This window comes from Mytilus trossulus, chromosome 3 (genome assembly GCF_036588685.1).
Source record: "Mytilus trossulus isolate FHL-02 chromosome 3, PNRI_Mtr1.1.1.hap1, whole genome shotgun sequence".
NCBI classification, from domain to species: Eukaryota; Metazoa; Mollusca; class Bivalvia; order Mytilida; family Mytilidae; genus Mytilus; species Mytilus trossulus.
Window position 1 is genome coordinate 32237769 of NC_086375.1, and position 16883 is coordinate 32254651.

At 29.4% G+C, this 16883-nt stretch overlaps 1 protein-coding gene and 1 non-coding gene across 2 annotated transcripts; one reads left to right on the forward strand and one right to left on the reverse strand.

Moving 5' to 3' along the window:
• Window positions 1-174: 174 nt before the first annotated feature.
• On the reverse strand, window positions 175-9024 carry LOC134711264 (protein STPG4-like). The gene is made up of 8 exons (XM_063571781.1): window positions 8801-9024; window positions 8550-8624; window positions 7814-7983; window positions 7085-7169; window positions 6590-6663; window positions 5628-5682; window positions 4778-4885; window positions 175-2183 (listed from the first exon to the last, which is right to left on the reverse strand). Exons 1-8 carry the CDS (start codon window positions 8927-8929, stop codon window positions 2070-2072), a joined length of 810 nt encoding a protein of 269 aa, XP_063427851.1. The 5' UTR covers window positions 8930-9024; the 3' UTR covers window positions 175-2069.
• Window positions 9025-10147: 1123 nt separating this feature from the next.
• On the forward strand, window positions 10148-10263 carry LOC134712909 (U5 spliceosomal RNA). Its single transcript, XR_010106339.1, has one exon. It is a non-coding gene; the product is annotated as a U5 spliceosomal RNA (small nuclear RNA).
• Window positions 10264-16883: the final 6620 nt, after the last annotated feature.

Sequence of the window (16883 nt, forward strand, 5' to 3'; positions counted from 1 at the left end):
TGTGTTTAAATGTTGGTTTTTTTATGATTTTATAATTGTACCACAGAGTTTTATAATGATCAACCCTGGTTTTCAACATTAGTTCAGTAACAAGGTTGGTTTTGAAATACATAAAAATACAAAACCTGCTTTATGACAATACTTCATTGTCATAAATAAAGAAATCAAATAACAAAATATTATAATAATTTATTGTAAACATTGTAACAAAAATATCACACATATAAAAAAATATAACATAAAAATGTAATAATACTGATGACAATATATTATTGTTTTGAAGACAGCTGGAAAACACACATGAACATGTCTTGCATATTGATTAAATGTTCACCTTTAAAACTATTACCCTCGTTGGAATAAGAGACCACCCTTTTCCCACTATACAAAACTTGATATTGTAAATGTGATTATTTCATCTGGGTTAAAATTTTGCTAGATTTTATTTTCAATTTTTTTTCACTTTAATTTTGATTTAAATATCAGAGGTTTGGGAAGGTAGTTTCTAGATTTTATCTTAATAATAAAAAATAGTGAACATTTTGCACTTTACAGCAATTGTTACCTTCTTTTGACTTGAATGCCATTCTACAAACAAATTAGAATTCTATTTTCATTTTGTAAAAAATCTGGTATCCATTGGCCAAAATCTATCATTTCTCATTATTAGGTAAACCCAGTCTGCTCTAAATAAGGATAACAAAGTTATTTTTCTGAATTAAAACTGTTCATATATAAAAATTACACTGACAGTCCAATAATTATCTCTTCTGCCATTACTTTTTTTGAAAATGTTGAAATAAATGGAATTAGATTTTTTAGACACACGTTTCTTAAAGAGCATTTTTTTTCTCCAGTGAAATAAAATCCCCCATTCTCTGAACTTCATATGGACTTGTTTGGTCAAAACATGTACCAAAAATATTCAGGTTTTATGATATCTTTTTCAATCACAATCATGATACCCTTTTTTGATATATTTATAAACATAATACTGATAACATACAAATACAATGCAATTGAAATAATTAATAAAGAATTCAAATTTAAAAACAAATATTGACATTAGAATAGACATACCCTTATATTTACCTCTGTCTATCAAAGACTTCAACAAGTCAATGCTTTAATTTACGTCATGGATTTAGCTTTAAGTTAAGACTTTGATTTAACAAACAAGGTCGAACACACACATATTTTCACTTTTTACAATTTTTCACAATCGCTTATATCATTATAATCATTAAGGTACTACTGAATAAAAAGATGATAAATGTTTTACTGTGGATTCATTTTTATTCGTTGGATACCAATTTTTAGTTGAGTTCGTAGGTACAGGGAAACCACAAATTTAAATGAACGAATTACAAATTTGCTGTATGATTATATGCAGATTTCTGAATAACAACAAAATCAAATATCCATGAAAATACAGTTTTTCTTCAATCCAATAAAATTTGTACCCACGAAAATAAATGAATCCACAGTACATGCAATTAACAAAACATGTTGACTAAATGCATTATGAAACACCTTAGCTCTAATTTCAAATTTCATTAAACATGATATGGTATACTGTAATATCACTAGATTTATAAATGTTGCACTAAGTCCATTACACAGCTCATTTCCAAGCCTTGCTTGCATTTTCAATTTGAAATGGTAATCTGAAAAATTTATGATGAATAAGCAAGAATTTTGAAATTTATTTTGAATATTCTTTTAGATTGTGAAAGTCTATATATTAAGCAGAACATTCTTTCTACAATGTCAGAACTATAACTGAATAAGAAATATCTTAAATTGTATATTAGAAATTTCCACATTACAATTTGAAAATCAAGCACAACCCATATAATGAAACATCTTTAAATATATTCAACATTATTTTAAATTTCTTTGGAAAAATTTCTTCACAAAAAGCTCTGACTTAATTGGTTACATATTCCGTAGATTTGTGGAATATAGAATTCTTAGCAGACAAATTTCTGCTGTAAAGTATAAATTAGAAAAATAATGTCTGAAGCAAGCATGCACAGTCTACTCAAATCCTACAGATTGACTAGAGCTTATGTTTGAAATGCACTTGAGAAGAATAGGCCATGTTGTCTACCCATGGTTGTGACTGTATCTGGTTGTGGGTACTGATAGGTCTTCTCATAGGTACCAGGTCCTGGAACACGCTGCAATGAAAAGTGAAACAAACTTTCAATAAGTGTGTCAATGTTAAAAAATATACAAAGCTGTGAAAATTTAGTTTTTTATGAGATCCAAACCATTTTCGACCCCAATGTAAAGTTATATTTTTTTCAAATTCTCAAATCTGCTGTGATGTATCAACTAAATTTATTTTTGAAAATAAAAAATAAAATGTATATTGATTGGTACTTTTAGAAAGATACTTAGTTTTCATTTCAGTTCTATTTCTTTTGATTCTAGGAGGATCTCTATACAAAATTAATCCTGGTATCTATTGAACTTCTTGAAAAATTATAATAAATATGTGTTAACTTTTAAAACAAAAAATTCCTCATGCATTTCAGCATTGCTACAGATTTAGTAATGCAAAGTGGAATATTTATATCAAGTGGTTAAAAATGATAATTAAAAATTTCTACATGAAAAACGATATGTTAAAGTATTACACTTATGAATAATGTAATTTTACATCCATACTCTATAACATTAAGATGAACTGCTAAAGGGAGGTAATTCAAATAATCATTTTTTTTTGTATTATGATACTATGACATGCAATCTACAAGTATTAGATTTATCATGCAAATGATATTTCTAAATAATTCTTATATGATTTGCATATCTACAAATACTTGTGATTGGTCCATTCAGGTTTCCAAATCAATAACCATTAGAAAAAATGTCTTTAATCCTATAATAAACTGAGAAATCAATTAAAAGGGAACTGTATAAATGTTACAATAGGTAGCGTAGATATATTTAGTATAAAAAAAAACTGAAAATAAAAGCAAATCTTAATGCCAAATAATTGATTCAGAAGTAGTTAACTGGCAAGGGCTGACTGTTAAGTATCTACATAGCACAGTTATAGATTTTAAGGAGGGATGGCCTCCCCCTGATTCAATATCAATATTGATTAATCATTGCATAAGCAGAAATATATAAAATAGTATTAGATTATTAAATCCCAGTCGTACTGACAAGGATTTTCTATCTTTTTTTTCAATCTTATTTAAATGAATATTCAATGTTACTGTAAATTACTGCAAATTCAGGAATATTGGTGATGTTCTTATTACTAGTAATACAAAAATTGCAACCCTATCAGATTCCCAATAATAAAAGCTCTTATTTATAGTTTAAGTGCTGCTCTTCAAAAAAGTTTTGCAACCACATATAAAATCCAATCCCATACCTTTACCCGTAATCAGTGATTCACAATAATAAATTCACACATTAATTTCTGAATTACAATAGACAGAACTAAAAATCAGGAGTAAAAATTCAAATCATCTGAAAAATAAATTATTCCCTTTCCAAAGTCATATATTGACTGCAGGTAATTAACTGTTTCCTGTTACAATTTTATATCAACTAAAGTATGTTTATCTTTTTAAATGATCTATAAGTCTCTACTAATATATATCCATTTTGAAAAGACTTCATGCCGTAAAATTTAAAACCCAAATCCAAACAAATTTATTTTGCATTTTAATCCCAAATTAAAGATAGTAAATACATTTTAATTTATTTATATACCCCAGTAGTTGGTCTTTTCAATCAGGAATGTCTATAGTGAAGATTCTTTCCAGATATATTTGTATACATATTTTATACTTACCATATTGCCACCACCCTAAAATTTATGTATGTATTTCAAGTTAGGGCTCCTGAACAAATGCCTCATACACAGCTACTTTTGTGTAGGTACTATTTCTGTACCAGAAATCTAAAGTCGTGGAAATCTACTTTTAATATTCAGTACTATATTGTTACTTTAGAACTATTGTAATATATAGGTACCTGTATTTTAAAGTACTTTATTTGTACTTGAAATTAAGGTAATACAGATTTTTGGTTACAATGTAACATTTTCAGCATTTTGAAAGTTTGTCTATTTCAAATTTCTTAAAGTTATGATTTTCAAAGATGGAATATTGTGATAATTGTTGGTATTATTTTTGTACCAAATTTTTTAGTACAATATATTACAATAATTTAAAAGTAAAGAAATAATACTAAATATTAAAAGTAAATTTCTAGTACATGTACTACAGATTTTTAGTACAGAAATTGTACCTATACAAAAATAGCAGTGTACCTTTAAATTAACTAATTTGATTGATTGCTTACATTAATCATGTGTCAGTTATCAATATTTTAAAATAAATGCCTTGAACTGTTCAATCTGTCATGTATCCATTGATTAGTCATATCTAGCCTAGGTTAAAAATCTGATCAATACCTGCCAACTTTCACCATTTAGGCATGAACTACAAAATTTTGACAACTAGTCCCTATTGCATGATAGTGATCTTAAAAAAGCTCTAAAACATGGTTTTGTTAAAATCTATATAAGATATTTGTCTCATTGCACGATCATGATTGTAAAAAAACCTCTCCAACATTTTTTTTTTAATCTACAAAAAATAAAATTGGTTCCTTTATCCCATGTCAGACAATCCTGATCAGTAAACTGTCATCAGAGAATGAATATCCAATAATACTTATAAATGCTGTGATATTATCGATATAATCATATTGCATAAGATAAAACCATTACATATAGAACACTTACTGTATGTGAACTAGAAAATCTTGGTGTTTTTGACTTGAAGCTTGATGAAACACTTATTTTAGGGTAGATACTCTGTTGTTCATATTCTCCTGGACCTGGCCCTTTTTTCTGCAAAAATATAAAGAAAAAAAGGACTAAGATATGCAATTGAATAAAATTACTATTTGTGTGAATATAAACATAATGGCCAAAAGATTTAAGATGAAAAAGACAAAATCATCCACATAAAAAAAATGCACAGTGGCAACTGCAACTCATTTACAAGAAATACTTGAAAGTCTTAAATATTTCAGTGTGACTGAGGATACCGATTGAAAGATTTTTTGTTGCTCCTGACATGTCAACCTTGTGATTTAATAGAAATCATAAAATAATAGCCATAAATGTAGAATAAGAGTATTCCATTTTGCAAACTTCCCAGTATAATATTTATAATTTCTTTCATTTAATATGAATCAAAGGAAATGATTGTAGTGTACCACTTGCACAGCAATCAAACAAAACAAAAAAAACCCAAACAAACACATTAGACTTTTATAGAGATAAACATACCGTTAACAACAAAAACAAGCATTTATACCTGACAAGACTAGACTATGCAATTTGGAATAAATTTGAGATTTTTACTTTTTTAGCAAAGATACTGATAAATGAATCTTACACTCACATAAAAAGCCCAGCAGAATTTAGTGAATTATTCATTCTACAGCATTCATTAAAGTTGTAAGAAGATTTGATAGATTGATGTTTTCTCAATGTCTAGTGGCAAATATTTCATGCATATTTAGGAAGATTTAAAAAAAGCCCAAAACAAGATAAAGTATGAGATCAATGTCATCAATAGACTTACCGGTTTGAAAGGAGCTGTTGGGAATCTCTTATGTTGAGATCGGAACATATAATGTCTGCAAATAAAAAAATATGCTGTTAGATTTACACACATAAGTATATAGCAAATTGTTAACTCCTCTACAAATATGTATTCTTGTGTTCTATAAGTTAGATTTGAAGATTTCCTTCAGATGAGAATTTTTCAAGGTTATTGTTCATGCAATTCTTAGTCCAAATAATTATGACTTATGGCAAGGCTATTTTTTTTTCCGGGACGCCTTCCTATGACTCCTAGAAAAAATTTAAAATAGCCTTGCCAGACGTCATAATCATTTGTCATAAGAAGGCATCCTAGAAAAAAATTAAAATAGCCTTGCCAGACGTCATAATAATTTGTCATAACAAGGCGTCCTAGAAAAAAATTAAAATGGTCTTGCCAGACGTCATAATTATTTGGACTAGCAATTTCTATGACAAAATTTTATTTCCACATGGGGCCTCTGTGGCTATGTGGTCTAAGTAGTTGAACTTCTGTATCACTATCCTGTCAACACTATAAGGTTGTCAATTCAAGTTTTGCACGTGGCAGGTGAGCTAGAATCCAATCTTTTAAAAATGCTGAAAGTTGTATTCAACTCCAATTGATCAATTTATTTTAATGTTTTATTTTTTTACTTTTTCTGATCAGATTTAAGAGGGGATATTTTCAGGATATTATTTCAACCATAAAATTCATGAAAAATAAAACCTTAACAAGAATTTCCCATTTTACATTATCATGTGTGCACTTGCGGCATCTGGTATTTGGTCCCTTGTGGAGCACCTGAGATTGTTGGTGGGGTTTGTGTTTCTCTCTCAGTTTACACTTTTCTACATTGTGTTTTGTATATACAGTTCTTTGTCTTTGTGTCAGATTTTGTTTTGCCATTTCATTATCAGTTTGTGAGTTATTTAACTGTTAATTATACTATTTAAACATACTTAGACTGTTGTTTTTCTACTGACAATGACAAATATTTTTCCAAAGCATATGCATTAGGGCTCACGTTGATATCCTGCAAATACAAACAGAAACTAAATAATTTATTTTAAGATGTGATTTCTATGGATTATACGATTTTGTATTCTCATACATAATTCAAGGGCATACAAATACAAAATGACAAGCCTTTCTAAAATTGTCTGTTTACAAATTTATAAATCATGTAGAAACTTTAAATTCACCCTTCATAGATGGGTTTGGCATGTATTATTTAGTCTTTGGTTACATAGCTATAAAACTGTTTTGGTTCTTATAAATCCTTGTCTTACAGATATATTTGAAGGTTAATCAAGAAAAGCACGTTGAATTCTGACACAAAGCAGTAATTAAGTGTTGTTTTTATTTTAACTAATTTAATCAATACATTTACAAATATCAAATTCAATTTTTTTTTATCAGAGTCATTTGAAAAATAATATATTTCCATCACTTACCCTGTCTTTCGTGCCCATATTAAGGGTATCAAATTTGTCTCTCCTTTCTGATTTGAAGTTATAGGTTGCTGGTAATGTGTTGAACCTGAAAAAATTGGAAACTAACATTAAAAAAATTAGAAATGTTTTGAATCAAAATAAAATTCATGATCCTGATCAATTATAAGAATCAAACAGAAGCAAAGTTTTTCATGATCTAAAATCTTATTTTTTTTGCCATTATGGTAAGTAGTCAATATGTTTTTAATCTTTGGGAAATTGAATATACAATTTTCTTTCAATTATTCCATTCTGTGTAAATTTTTAAAAACATGTAGTGGTATTATTTTTGTCTTCAGTCTCCTTGGAAATCATTTCACATTTAGTAACATTTTTGTTTATGGTTAATGGGTTTTGAACATCCAGTGGCAAATATTTCATGCTAAACAACTTTTGTAAGCCTTCATCATGCATTAGCGGCCAATGACATCTAATCTTTTGCAAGTTTATGTGAAGATTTATACTTGGATATAATTTTAAATATACTCATCCTTTAAACAATTATTGGTATTTGCATGAATTGATATTCATTTTACATAACATAAATGTATAATGTCTGTATGTAATTGAAAAAAAAAGTTTGTTTTTGAAAATAAATAATAGTGTTCTAAGAAAAAAACATGCCCTCACAAAAAAAACTGTTTAGTGTATTATTGCAAATGAAGGCATAAAACTTGAAAAAAATAGTACCTTTCTAGAAAACTAGGGAAGTTGTATGCCCCTGGTAAGAGTTGTGCACCCTTTCCATGTGGATGTGGATCAATCGCTCTTCCATCAGATTTGAACCTGTATGTATTTTGTTTCTTTCTCAGATTGTCTAAAAAGGAATCTGTTTCATAGGCACCTGGTAATGGGGTTTCCTGTAGAATACAATAAAATATGCTTTATTTCAAAACTGACCTACAAGGGGCAACACAGGATTATAACACATACACAAAATTTATTGAGGAAAAGAATTCCTTAATTTGTAAATAAAAACCAAATCAATTATGTTTATGATGAAGAGACACACTTATGTATTATAAGAATAAGAAGAGATGTTTTGTAAATAATAATGAGACAGCAGCCCAAATACAAAATGGTAAAAAAGATGAAAATTAAGGATATATATAGTGTTTAACAATAGGTACTTAGCAGTTTATATAATATAATATCAGATAAATATATTTCTGAAAATATCAAGCTAAAATCGTCTATGACTATTTATGTGTAAACTATATATAGTCAGAGACATATAATACAATGTATTATATGTCTCTGATATAGTGAATTAAATTATTTATAAAAAATGTGTAAACAATTTATAACAATATAGGTTTATTGAAAATCGTTATAACCATTAAACTGGTTCCATTAATCTTTAATAGTACATTAAAAAAATCATGATATAATCTACAAATTTGGCAGAGTTTACACATGTACTTACCCTTATATACGTTCTCCACCACGTCTCTCGCTCTGTTATAGGTGGGTCGTAACCCTCAGCCAATGCTTTCCGACCCTACAAATTAATTAAAACCCTTTATTAAAACGGGGGACAGACTCAGTTTATTTAAATATATATCTGATATACATGTTCAATATATGTTTTACTGATTAAACAAACTAGTGACGTTGACATAAAAGTTAATCTGTTTACAATTGGCATGCCTTTCCTTTTTCAAGACGAATTCTTACCTCCCATTGATGTTTCGTGCTGATCGGTCTAGGTTCATTTTTATGTTGATCTGTCCTTGAGGTTGTAGTATCTTCAGTCGAGAGCATAGACCTTTCCCGGCTTTTCTCCGGGACTGGGGTCAAAGTCATGTTGTAGAAGTCTGTTGACAAACGGAAAAGAGATCACCTTTAGATTATTGATTTTTACCTTTTTGCGTCCTTAGAGACGGTCACGTGATTTAAATGCCAATTAACATGAGGATATTAACTAATGTCAAAAGACAAACGGTCCCTTTAAATGTATTTCATTCATTTTATATGCAAGTGTTGAAGTGTAAAATTAACGTTTATCTTCTCAATTGATTTTGTGTATACGCTGATTATTCATAATCTAAGCGAAACATCGAATGCACTTTGCATCTTGATTTTAATTCCAGCAAGGATTTGTATAGTAAAGATATACCAATCCTTGATTCCAGCAATCAACAAGTTAATACTATCAGTGGAGGCGCTTTCAAGTTCATAGAACCATTTCTTCAATGGCTTAATTAACAAGTATCACATTTAATTATATGTTTGTCATATTAGCTGTTATATATCGTTGATACCACTTGATATGTTTTTGATATACTTCTTTGTCACCTTGTTTTTTGTGTCTAAACCATTCTTTTAAATGTGTATGCCTCAATAAAAAAAAAGTATGGTAGAAAATATCTACTGTGCATTCTAACTGGGTTTTTGCAGTTTTATTTACGAGTCGAACCAAATGATAGATAAAAATACACCTGAGTATAAGGAATTAAAATGTATCGGGTTATAAGGAAATAAAAATCCATTCAGTAAAAACTAGTTGCATGTATTCCGAAATGTCCGCAAAAAGATTTGATTTGCGTTCAGTGGTACCTGTCGGTCAATCTATATGAAAAATTTTCGGCGACTTTTAAACGTATACGTAGGCATCCTATTATTGACTGTGTTTTAAACAGCATGTATGAAGTCTTTATAGACAGACACATTTATAAATAGTACATGAAATTGTCTACATTCAAAATATGAGCCTCAGACGTTCAAATGATATTTCGGTAGTTTAAGTATGGATAACGACGTGTATTTCTGTAACGGAAGGCTTTGAATGAAATTTTCTCTCCAAACCACGAATGAGGCCCCTCATGGGGGGTCCTAGTAATCACATAATCACCATTTTTTTGCCAATATAATCACATAATCATTAAATATTTGCTTATCTTTAGTAATCAAATAATCATAAACTAAAAATACAGTCCTAGGTAATCAAATAATCATGAAATATTTGGCTTAATAATCAAATAATCATTAAAAAAACGGCCAAGTAATCACATAATCAAAAACCCCATGAGGGCCCTCACGAATATATCTTTCGTCTTTTACTAAAGATATCCGTGGGGAGGAACAATTAATGAATATATGCCATCATTATTTTTTTTAGTTTAGAGATGGGATAAAGTCGAGGTTATGGTATGAAATATGAATAAGACGAAACAAATATAGGTAGAATGGCGGTCAATTGGAATATGGACACTTCTAAATCAACCTAGTAAAAGATAAAACAGGACTAAGGTGCCCTGTGCCATTATGTTCTGGGGATACAAGATAAGTCGGTGGTCAAGTTATTCGGATAAAACACTGGACAGACGAATAAAGAAACAAACGAACCAACGGACTGATAATGAAAAGTCTGACTTCTTTGCTTGTGATATAGGAGTTAGACAAGGGGAGAATCTCTCTCCGATATTGTTTTCTTTGTATCTAAATGACTTGCAAGACTTTCTAGAAATTACAAATGCTAAAGGTTTAGAAACTATTAGTAAAGATTTAGAAAATGAACTAATGGTTTATTTCAAAATGTTTATTTTACTGTATGCTGACGATACCATTTTGATGTCAGAATCAAATGAAGACTTACAATTGATGCTTAATGAATTTTGTGACTATTGTAAACGATGGAAACTGAAAGTAAATGTGCAGAAAACAAAAGTTATGGTATTCTCAAAAGGTCGACTGTCAAAGAATTTAAAATTTTATATTGAAGATTATGAAATCGAGATAGTAAATGAATATAAATATTTTGGAATTATTTTTTCAAAAAGTGGCTCTTTCTTGAAGACAAGAATATATTTATATGGAAAAGCTACAAAAGCAATGTATGGATTGTTACAAAAATGTAGAAAAAAACAATTTGTCTATTGAATGTCAATTAGATATGTTTGACAAAACTATTTTACCGATACTTTTGTACGGATGTGAAATTTGGGGTTTTGAAAATTTAGAGTTACTCGAAAAAGTACATTTGTGATTTTGCAAATTTATATTACATTTGAAACAATCTACTCCAAATTTTATGATATACGGAGAGCTGGGAAGATATCCCATTTCATTTCACGCAAGAGTTCGCATGGTAAATTTTTGGTGTCGTCTTTTACATGGAGAAGAATGTAAAGTCTCTTCACTTTTATATAAGCTATTATTCGTCTATTCTAATATTTATGGTTTGGAGAGTTAATGGTTATGTTTTATAAAAAGCACATTAGACAATTGTGGAATGTCAAATATTTGGAATCAGCAGGGTACATTTTCTGCTCTGTGGATTTCTAAATGTGTAGAACAAAAACTGAAGGACCAATTTATACAGGAATGGTATGAACATATGAATTCTACCTCAAAAGGTATATGTTATAGAATATTTAAAAAAGAATTTAAATTTGAAGAATATATATATCTATTTTACCATTGAATTGTATGTATATGTTTTGCAAATTTAGATGTGATAGCCACCGTCTACCAGTTGAGACAGGGAGATGGCACAATCTGTCGAGAAATCATAGATTGTGTCGTATCTGTGGCTCGGCTGAAATCGGTGACGAGTATCATTATATTTTGTCTTGTAAATCTTTCGTTAATGAAAGACAAAAATATTTACCGGAATTTTGTTGGAAAAATCCAAACACCTTGAAATTATGTAATCTGTTTTCCTCAAATAATATTACAGTTTTAGAAAAATTATGTCGATATATTAAAGCTGTTTATGAGAAAGTCTCTCCTCCTGGTTAATGTATAAATCATTTTCTTCATACATGCACTGTATATTATATTGTTGTATATACGTATTGTCTCTATAACTATGTCATTAGTTGATGAGAAATAAATTCATTCATTCATTCAGACTGACGAACAATAATTATCATACAACTCTAGCTGGTACACAAAAGGATTGTTATAATGAATGATGGATTTAGAAAGAAAAACAAACCCCGACAGGATCGAAGAAATAAGCATTTTTTTCCATATAGCAGATGTTATAGTAAAATCAAGAATTTACAAATTAAAAATATATGATCAAATTAAAAAATATAAAATTTTAATCCATTTTAAATAAAAATCTGTCAGCTTTCCCATCGCTATGAAGACTCACAAAACCAAGCAACCAAAATTGAAACAACTACAAAAAAAGTAGGACTGTACATAAATGCAAAAGAAAAAAAACAAACTATTAGGGTAAAAGAAACCAATTTAACAAAACCAAAGTGAGAGATGCTAAAATTGAAGATGTCCCAGAAATTACATCACTTAAATGGGTCACCAGTACATCAGGAGAGACAGATGAAGACATTCAATCTAGGTAAAGAAAAGCACAAGCCTTAAAGGCTTTGCTATCCTTAAACGAGTTTAGAGGAAGAAAGAAATAAGGACAACAACCAAAATCTAGATATTTTACTTAAATGTAAAATCTATACTTCTCTTTGGGTCAGAAACTAGGAGATTATAACAGCTGCATGAACCAAAACATTACAAGTTTTCATGAGCAAGAGATCTAACATCTGATCTACAGAACATTCGGAAAACACGGGGAGAAGCAAAGAAACTAGCCAAGGACAGGAAAAATGGAAAGCCATTGTGGTCACCCTTTGTTCCACTAAGTAAGATAAAAAGGATTTTTAAAGTTTAATTCTTTTTATTCATCAGTAACATTTCTCATTTGGATTGATAACTTATTTTTGAAAATCATTAAAGGAAACATGCCATGTAAATTGATCATTTATTACAGCTAATGGGAAACAAAATGTCATGCAAGCGCCAAATGATAAATTAAGGGTAATGTTTTAACAACTTTGTGCCACTCGTGTGTTAATTTAATTTAGAGCACCTGTCACCCATGTCATGATTGTTGACCGAACAGTATGGTACTATAGAGGGGGCGTTTCTTTTTGTTTCTTGACATATCATCTTTTAAATGTACACCTTCATTTCATTCTTATAAGAAGATGTCTACAAAAACGCGATACAATTAGGCATGTGTTGAAAAAAAAAGAGTTTTTAAATTTCACGGGCCGTACGTCGACTGAGCATGCAAAAGCGTATAAGACACGGATCGATAACGGTCTCCGAATCGGGCTATTCCCCCCCCCCCCCAAAAAAAAAGTCGTTTTCTGCGGGGAAAAAAATTGTTTTAAAGATAATTTTAAGAAGAACAAAAAACTGCATTAATACGCCATATCACAAATATTTTCGACTTAAAATGGTTTTTAGAGGAGATTAGGCTCAATGAAATATAAAGAATGAAATCGGTCAATTCCTATATATCTTTATTCTCGTAAACCAAAGTACAATGGTACAGAGACATATACAAATAAATTAACATAGTATAAATTTTAAATACAAATGTAAAAATAGAGACATAAAGTGATTACCCAGGAGATTCTAGGCATTTAATAATAATTCTTATAAACTTGCACAAATTATTTAGTTCAGACGGGTTGCTACTATTCACGAGACCTTGAAATTTTAGAATATTTGGTCTGTTTATAAAAGGTTTCTTTAGTAGCAATTGTCTACTATCGTCTATTGCTGAGCATTCTAAAATGTAATGGAACTCGTCGCCAATATCACCGTTATTGCACAAAGTACAAATACGATTTTCTCTCTGAATGTTTTGCCATCTACCAATTTCGATAGGAATTTTTGTGTTCAAAGTTCTAAATCTACAAAAAGAAGCAATGTTTTTGTCATCTAAAATATCAAAGTAAGTTTCGAAATTTAAACTATTTTTGAATAACTTATAATTTAGAGCTTTTGGAGAATTCTGTACAGTAGCATACCATGTCTGTCTGAACTGGTCAGTTAGTCTTAATTTAACAGTATCATACAACCAGTTTTTACTTATAAAATATTTAGTGTTCCATATATTTGATAGTCCACAATTATCAAGCACAGATTTTACATTCTTGAACCAAGCTATATTTCCATTATAACTACCAGTAACAAGATTGTATAGAATAACAGGAAGTTTCTTATTTTCCCCAGTTACAAGCTTTTCCCAATAACTTATAGTACGTAATTTAATAAAAATATCCAATGGGAATCGGCCAAGTTCCCCATATATCATAAAATCAGGCGTGGACTTTTTAAGATTAAGCAGTAATTTACAAAATTTTAGATGAACACGTTCTATAACAGAGGTGTTGCCCATTCCCCAGACTTCACACCCGTATAATAATATAGGCTTAACTACTTTATCAAATAGTTCTAGCTGGCTTTTAATATCTAAATTATGTAATCTCCCCTTTTTCAGAATATCGTACATAGCCCTTGTTGCTTTATCAGCTTGTGCCTTTTTTGCTTTTGTGAAACTTCCTGTTCTAGAAAATAATACACCAAGATATGTAAATTCTTCAACAATTTCTAACACAATATCAGCATATTTAAAACTAACATTTTGTAGTGGTCTACCTTTAGAAAAAATTACTATTTTGCTTTTTGGGATATTGACTTTTAATTTCCATGTATCACAATATTCCTTTAAAGCGTCTAATTGTTTTTGTAGATCTGCTTGTGTTTCTGACATAAGTACAGTGTCGTCTGCGTACAATACAAAAAACAGTTTTAAATACATATTTAGCTCATTCTCTATCTGATCTGATAAAGATTTCAAACCGCTTATATTTTTGTTCTGAAAAAAGCTTTCTAAATCATTTAGATAAATAGAAAAAAGTATGGGAGATAAATTTTCTCCCTGTCTTACACCTACATTACATGGAAAGTAGTCTGAATATTCTCCATCACTGAAAATTCGTGATTTCACATTTTTATACATATTAAATATAGTGTTATACATCTTCCCATTCACTGTATGTAAAATGAGTTTTGACCAAAGACCAGATCTCCAAACTGTATCAAAAGCTTTAGCAAAATCAATAAAAGCACAAAAAAGTTTTTTCTTTTTTTGTCTCAGTAATTCAAATAAAATATGCAGAGTAAATATGCTGTCTATAGTGGAATAACCCTTTCTGAAACCGAACTGGTTTTCATTTAACAACAAATATTCTTCCAAAAAATTACTCAATCTTAAATTCAAAATTGACGTAAAAAGTTTACCCATACAGCTTAATATAGTTATAGGTCTGTAGTTTTGGGGATCTGACTGGTCACCTTTGTTTTTATAAAAAGGTATAACATTACCAACAAGCCAAAGTTCAGGCACTTTTCCAGTATCAAATACAATATTGAACAGTTTAACATAGATTGGCATGAACATCTGAGAGGTGCTCTTAATATATTCATTTATGATGAAGTCATCGCCACAAGCTTTGCCATTTTTAAGATTTTTGATGCATTTAAAAATTTCATTTTCCGTAATAGAACTGTTTAATAACGAATTAAGTTCGTTATTTTCATCTATAATAGTTTCTTCACCAGCGTCAGGATCTGACGAATTTAAATTTTTGAAAAATTCAAAAAGTATATCAACAGGAATATTATTCCTTTTTTTCTCTTTATACGAGTTCAATATCTTCCAAAATTCTTTAGAATTACTATTTTTTAAAACATTCATCTTTTTTCTCATGGCTTTTTTATGCTTATTAATAGAAATGTTCATTTGCCTCTTATATTCACGTTCTGTATTCTTCATCTCCTCTCTTTTTAAACATGTTTTATTGCATTTATATCTTCTTTTTGCTATTCGAAAGCACCGCCTTTTTTCCCAACATATTTTGTCAAACCAAGGTTTAATAACTTTTTTTCGACATTTCTTTTCATGTCGTTTATATGTAAAAGATCCAAACACCTTTTCGGCTGAATCCAGCATTAAACCATTTACAGATTCAACTATTTTATTAATATTTTCTTGAGCCAGTATACTGGTATTCAACATAGTTAAATCATTATTTAATTGATCGATTTTATTTCTATCGATATTTCTCAAAAATTCGGCTTCTTTTTCACAATCCCATTTTTTGAAGCCCTTTCTTTCATGGCATGTAAAATCGTTTATTAAAATGTCATCGCATTCGACGATGTTATCAATCGAGTTGAAGACTAGCTTACAGTTCAGAGGCGAATGAACATCGGAAAAAAGAGCAGAAAAATCAAGTACAGACATATTTACAATACATGATAACAAATTATATGTACAAATAAAATAGTCAACCACACTTGACTGGCGACATGTAAATAAGCCTTCTTTATCACCTTCAACCCTACCGTTTAAAATAAACAGATTGTTATTTCTACACATTTCTAAAAGTAGATTGCCATAGTGGTTTTTTGTCTTGTCGCAACTATTTCTAAAACGTGACATATGAAACTTGTGTAAATTGTTTGAAAAATCAATATTAAAATTATCTGATGTGTCATGATTGGTATTTGTTATTTCATAGAAGTCTAAATTGGCAGCAGTTCTGCTGTTAAAATCACCAGTAAGCAAAATAGACTCATGGTTTGCTGAAAATTTTAGAAATTCTTGTTCAAGTATATTTATTGAATCTGGTACCTTATAGGTAGAATTTTCGGGTGGTATGTACACTGTACCAATCATAACATCTTGTTCTGTTTTTAAATAATTGGCTGAAATTTTAACCCAAAATACTAAATTACTATCTGTTTCTATTGTTTGCACATAATTTTCTAATTCATTTTTATATCCAAATGCAATACCACCTGATTTGACTTTTGATTTAGTTTTTCTATTTTTCAATTTAAAAGTATAACCTGGTATATCAACATTATCAAAATCATCAGTTTTTGTTTCTGTCAAGCAGATAAAGTCATAACATTTAATGAGTTCTATAAA

Excerpts from the sequence above, each read along its gene's own strand:
- LOC134711264 (XM_063571781.1), bottom strand. The coding sequence starts at position 8,929 with ATGACTTTGACCCCAGTCCCGGAGAAAAGCCGGGAAAGGTCTATGCTC. Across the intron at positions 8,625-8,800 it reads GCACGAAACATCAATGGGAG|GGTCGGAAAGCATTGGCTGA; the intron begins GTAAGAATTCGT and ends ATTAATTTGTAG. Across the intron at positions 2,184-4,777 it reads GATTTTCTAGTTCACATACA|CGTGTTCCAGGACCTGGTAC; the intron begins GTAAGTGTTCTA and ends TTTTCATTGCAG.